Here is a 6047-nt window from a genome sequence, read left to right as displayed (position 1 = left end):
AAAGCTGTCCTCCCGCCTGGCCTCACCATGCCCACAGCCGCCAGTTCCAGCCTCAGCCCGGCACTCCCCGAGCTCCAGCGTTGCACAGCAAACATCTCCTGACGTTCCCACTCGGGCTCCCCAACTTCTAACCCACGGCTGCCGGTGGGCCCCCAGCCAGCCCACCACCTGACCCCATCAGCTGGACTCCCGATATACAGCTTGAATGCAGCCACGTCTCTCCCAGGCTCCGCTGCAGCCCCGTGGAGGCTCCTGTCACCTGTCGCGGACCTCGCCGTCTGCCTGCGTGCTCCCATGCCCCACAGCCCAGTCCCTGCCACAGCCCATAACTGCTCCAGGCCAGGCTCACTGACCTCGTGGCTTTCTCTAACCAGCTGAGCATGGGCTTACCTCGGGGCCTTTGCATATGCTGTTCCCTGTGCAGAGCTCTCCAATGACACATTCATATGTCTTTCTCCCTCTCTTCCTTGAGACCTTCGCTTAAGTGGTGCCTTTTTTTTTTATAGGTTTTCGCTATAGGGCGCGTGTGCTCTCCAGAAAGAGAGAGACAGAGAGAGACAGAAAGAGAGAAATCACCCCCCAAGGTGGATGGCCATGCCACAATCCCTTCTCCTCCATTTTCCTCTCAGGATCTTGGGCACGTACATACACACACCTGGCATGAGTTTAAGCCACCAAGGTTGGGTGGCTCGAACCGCGGTTGACTACATGGGAGCCCAGCAACATAGCCATTACGCCAACTGCTGGTCCTAAGTGGCGCCTTTTCAATAAAGTCTCTTGGCCATCCTATTTTAAACTCGCAACCCTCAGCCCCACCCCTCATTCCTTGATGCTGTGTTCCCAGTGGGTAGTGCACATGCCTGCCACACGGTAGGTGCTAATGCAGGAATTCATCTGTCTCTAAATTCCATCATCCAGAAGCCTCAAGAAATGTTGCCCTGATGAACTGGAAAGTAGAAATCTGAAGTCCTGGACGTGCTGTCTAAATTTACCCTGAGGATTCTCCTTCCAGCTTTCAGAAAGGACCAGCCACGTGTGCAGCTGACCTGCTGCTTGTGCTGCAGGGAGCCGGTTGGTGGCAGGTCCCATGGCAGCAGCAGAAAGCAGTAGCGCCTCTTCAGCTCAGCGTGCAAGAAAGCCACAGCGCCCCTGCGAGTTTCTGGCAATGGAAATTCCGGAGAATTCCCTTCCTCCAGGCAGGAAATGATACCGTCGTCTCTGTGAGGCCTTCCTTGATTCCTCTACAATAAATCATCGCTCCTGCCCGAGATCCTGAGGCTGTTCTTTTTAGGCAAATAACCCTGACAACCAGCGTTTTGCAGTTTTAAACGACTTCACACACATTTTGCTCATTGGACTGGGAAGGGAGGTCACTTAGCTAGTTTGAATCCTGGTGGAGCCCTGATGGGAAGCTGCCGAGGCACTGCACGCGGAACCCAAGCTTCTGTTTCAGCATACACCGTTCCCACTCCGACTAGCAAAAGATGTGTGAAATCGTTTAAAACCTCGCAATCATGGCTCCTAAACGGCAGCTTTTCTGAGCCTCATCTTTCCCCATCTGAAACACAGGTGGAGCGACAGGCCTGCCACCCAGCTGTCCTGTCGTACACCCCTGGCACACGGTACGTGAGCCCTTCGGCGTCTTTCCAACAACCTGGAGCCCCGTTTTCTTCCAGATGAAGAAACGCAGACGCAGGCGAGTCCCTTCGTCAAGGTTACGAGTGTGTGAGCTCATGCCTGGCCCGTCTCCCGCCGCCCAGTCTTCCTAACATCGCTGTTACCGAGGTTGTGCGTGTCGTTCTGCACTGTGCTCAGGTACTGCCCTTCCCCGCACAGGCAGGCGTCCTCCAAGGCGCTCCGAGCCGCCCGGTACCTGCAGGACCCAGCATTGACCGTCTGCACCACGAGGGGGCGCCATGGGATACAGGCAGCGTGGGGTGGCAAAGAGCAGGGGCTCTGGAGCCCAGGCCTCACTCGCACGGGGCGCTCCAGTCTCTGGTTCTGGAAGCCGGGCGATGAGCCCTAACTCCCAACTTGAGCCCGGCCCTCCGCTCAGGGCACCTTCAGAGCCCATCCTCCAAGTCCCTCAGCCCCCGGCAAGGCCGGTTCCTGGGGCCGCGCGCGCTTCTCCCAGCGTTTATACTATGGAGATGGACCAGTGGCCAATCAGGAGGCGCAGTGGGCCGTGACGTCACGAGGAGCGAGGCAGAAGGCCGCCTGGGGTGGGGAGTGGCGGGGACGGGGAGGGAGAGGACGGAGGGACATGAGACCAAACGGGCCCTGGAGGGGGGAAGCTGCCAGAGGGAAACGGGGAAGCTGCAGGGAGGAGAGAGAGAGACGGGGAAGGGGAGATGGAGAGAGAGAGACGGGGAGATGGAGAGAGAGAGACAGAAGGGGAGATGGAGGGAGAGAGAGACGGGGAGATGGAGAGAGACTGGGAGATGGAGGGAGAGAGAGAGAGAAGGAAGAGAGAGATGGGGAGGGGGAGATGGAGGGAGAGAGAGAAGGAAGAGAGAGACGGGGAGAGAGACGGGGAGAGGCAGACCATGAGCGGGGCGCAATGGTGGGGAGACAGCGGAGTGGCTGGGGGCAGGCGCGGGAGGGCAAGGGCAGCTGCAGGCAGGGCTGGTAAGACAGCAGAGGGGCCAGACCGCACAGCCTCTGCGTGAGGGTCCCGGGTTCCAGTCCAGAGGCCTCTGAGTGTGCTGGACACGCATGAGCCCGTGGTCTGGGGCTGACTGAGGCTGCGCGCAGATCACGGTGTCGCGACCCTGTTCGGGGTGCTGCCTCTCTTTTTCTCAAGAAATAAATAAACAGGGACCAGCAGTTAGCGTAATGGCTATGTCGCTGGACTCCCACGTAGTCGACCGCGGTTCGCGTCCCGGACCCGGTGGCTTAAAACTCACTCCGGGCGCGTGTGCGTGCGTGCCCAAGATCCCGAGAGGAGAATGGAGGAGAGGGGATTGCGGCGTGACCATCCCCCCTGGGGGGTGATTTCTCACTTTCTGTCTCTCTGTCTCTCTGTCTGGCGAGCATATGCGCCCCAGAGCAAAAACCTCTCCAAAAATAAATAAACAAATAAATAAATAAATAAACTTTGCAGAGAGAGCTTTAGAAAAGACAGAGACAGTAGACAGATGGACCCTCGAGGAGGGGAGAGTGAGTGCAAAACAGAGATGACGCGAGTGTGAAGTGGGTCAGGAAAGGAACGGGGAGACTCAGAAAGGGAAACTGAACGCCAGCCCGAGAGACGGAGACCAGGAGGCTGAGACGGAGACCAGGCGGCTGAGCGGTTGAGCGCGCCAGGCAGGAAGCGGGCTGGGAGAGAGGGTGCCGGCCAGGCGGGGTGGCGAGGCGGTGGCGCAGCACGCGGTGACGGGCTGGGTTGCCAGGTAACCTGCAGTGCCAGGGGCAGGGAGGCTGGGCAGGGGCGGAGACCCTCAGGCTTGAATTTCTCTGTCTCTCAATGAATGGGTACATTTTTCTCACACACAATAAACAAACTTAAAAACAGAGACGGTGCGGGTCACCCGATGAGAGGAAGGAGAGAAGGGGTGTGAGCGAGAGCAGAGATGAGTCAGGAGGGGTCCGGGAGACCAGCCGGTGCCACAGCAGAGAACGGGCAGGAGAGCCGCGGGAGGACACCGACCACACAGGCCGGAGTGCAGGGCGACAGCTGTGCTGCCGGAAGTGACCCCCAGCTAGAGGGAGAACCCTGCCGGGTGTCCACACCTGCCAAGCCCCGGCCTGGCCCGGGCCACTGAGCTGCAAGAACAGGTCGGGTCTCGCTGGCGGTGGGGCTGGGGACCACGGCTTGTGGGCAGGTGGCCTGGGGCTGTCCACTGAGGCTCTGGATCGGGCTGGCTCACGTGCTGTGGGGTCCCCGGAGGCCCCTGCTGGCTCACAGGAGGACCGTGGGCTCGGCCGTGCTGGGCCTGGCTCCGTCTCAAGGACCTGCCGAGCCTCCTCCCGGGCGCTGGCGGAGGCTGGTGCCATGGAGCCCGAGGAGCGGTGCCTGCGTGGTGTCCGGAGCACGGAACCCCGCCAGGGTCTCTGAGACCAGGCCGGCTCATCTAGGGGCCGGGGTTCTGCCAAGCCCGCTGGAGGCCAGCGGGGGCCCCTGCACCCCCCTTCGTGGTCACGTCCCTCACCTGTGTCTGGGAGGCGCCGCGGCGCTGGGGACGGGGCGGCTGGGCGCCCAGTGGTGCCCTGGTGGCGGGTGTGTCCAGGTGCCCCTGCTGTGGGGGTCCCCTTGGCCAGGTCCTCTCCTGAGGTAGGGTCCCAGGTCCAGGGCGGGTAGTCGTCGTCATCTGTGTAGCCTTGAGAGAAATCAGGGCGAGGCTCAGGGGTCCCGGCCGCCCCTCCTCCTGGGGGTCTCCCGGGGCAACCCTGGGACTCCTCGACCCGACCCGAACCCACTGACGCCAAGGTGTCGGCCCACCCTGATGCGGGCGCCCGCCCTCGCTGTCCCCGGTACCCGTGCAGGTGAGTCCCACGTCCTCCTCGTGGTCACAGTTGTGCTCCCCCCACGGCCCCGCAGGACAGTCGCTGAGCGAGGCCTCGCCGCCCTTGCAGCCCACGTCGTCCAGCCAGATGGGCCCGGTTCCAGGGCCGTAGTGCGTTTTGCCCACTCGGGGCCGGACCTTTCCGCAGCCCAGCTCCCAGCAGGCCACGGTGGCATCCCGCAGGTCCCAGTTGTCGTCGCACACCGTCCCCCAGCGTCCAGCGTGCCACACTTCCAGCCGGCCAGCACAGCGGTTGGGCCCGTCAGCCAGACGAACCCGGAAGGGGCCTGTGGTGGAAGGACCGGGTCAGGAGCAGGGGCCTCTCCCCTCGCTCCTGCCCACACGCCCCACGCTCCGTGTGCTCGCCACTCACCCGGCTCCGCGGTGGCGCCAGCAGTGGGGGCGGGGGAGCCTTCTGCTGGGGTCTTGGGAGGCTCCAGGGAGGCCTGAGGGGTGTGCTCAGAGGCCAGTTCCCGGGGGGCTCGAGTGGTTAGCGCGGCAGTGGTCAGCCTCGTGGTAGACGCAGAGGTCGCTGTCCGTGCAGCCCCAGCGGTGGTGGCTGTGGTGGTCCGTGAGGTCAGCCCTGCGGGGCTCTGGGTGCCCAGGCCCCCGGGGCGTTTAGCCGCCGGCGTCACGGGGGGGTGGGTGGTTGGTCTCCTTGCATTTTTTGTCACCCACTTCTTAGTACTCTTGGGCATTTTCCCTGGGGCCTTGGTGGTTCTCTCTGGAACCCTGGAGGTCAGACTGGCAGAGGGCTTGGTGGCCATCTCTCCTGGGAGCCTGGCGTCCGGGTCTCCACCCAGCCCAGGGATCCAGCTCCAACTGAAGGGGTCTGAGATGGAGTCCAGACCGGGGGGCCCTGGGCGGGGGCAGGGAGGAGAGAGGGAGACTGACGCCAAGGCCGTCTGTCCCGGCTCCTCTTCTCACCAGCCAATCACAGTTCCCATCCGTTCGTCCATTCATTCGGTCAGAAAAATTTACCGAGCCCCCCCGTGAGTTGTGCACTGAGTCAGACCCTGGGGTGCTGTGTCCCGCCCACGCGGTCCCACCTCAGAGCTCGATGCGGCTGCCCCTTCTCCCTCTCACACCCCACCCCTCCTCTCTCCCAGCTTCATCGGCCGCTTCCCGTACCTGTGCCTGTACCTGCTGATGGTGTCTCTACCCTGTCACTTCTCAGGAGCCCCAGAGCCACTCCCCGAGGCCCTGGGAAGGGGAAGAAAAGCCATAGCCTCAGCAGGCTCGGCGACTTCACCCTCTGAGGCTCCACTACTCACCTGACTATTTCTCAGCAGCAGGTGCGTGCAGGAAAGGGTTAACGTTGCCCAAAGAAAGGTTTGCCTCTGCCTCGCGGGGTCCTGGGCAAGGATTTCTAAGCCTTGGGAATGCCTTCCTCATGAGGGGGTCTGTTTGCCCGGGCGATTAGGCCACGCCAGGGTAGTCTAACTAGCACTGGTCAGACGCCACGCAGGCCACGTCTACACGGCCAGCCACGCACTCTACGTGGCCAGCCACGGCTACACGGCCAGCAACGTCTAAACGGAC

General features: G+C 62.3%; 1 protein-coding gene across 1 annotated transcript in view; it reads right to left on the bottom strand.

Moving 5' to 3' along the window:
• SSC5D (scavenger receptor cysteine rich family member with 5 domains) overlaps positions 1 to 6047 on the bottom strand; it is a gene marked incomplete at its 5' end in the record, with an annotated part of 31608 nt that overhangs the window by 13416 nt on the left and 12145 nt on the right. Inside the window, 3 exons of the mRNA XM_006150388.2 lie at positions 4152 to 4319; positions 4478 to 4792; positions 4879 to 5364. Coding sequence (XP_006150450.2) covers positions 4152 to 4319; positions 4478 to 4792; positions 4879 to 5364 — 969 coding nt within the window. The remainder of the gene's footprint in view (positions 1 to 4151; positions 4320 to 4477; positions 4793 to 4878; positions 5365 to 6047) is intronic.

The sequence above is a fragment of the Tupaia chinensis genome, unplaced genomic scaffold (genome assembly GCF_000334495.1).
Source record: "Tupaia chinensis unplaced genomic scaffold, TupChi_1.0 Scaffold000286_1, whole genome shotgun sequence".
Classification (NCBI taxonomy): Eukaryota; Metazoa; Chordata; class Mammalia; order Scandentia; family Tupaiidae; genus Tupaia; species Tupaia belangeri.
The sequence above is the reverse complement of the archived record's forward strand: the minus strand, read 5'-3'. Positions and strand labels throughout refer to the sequence as shown.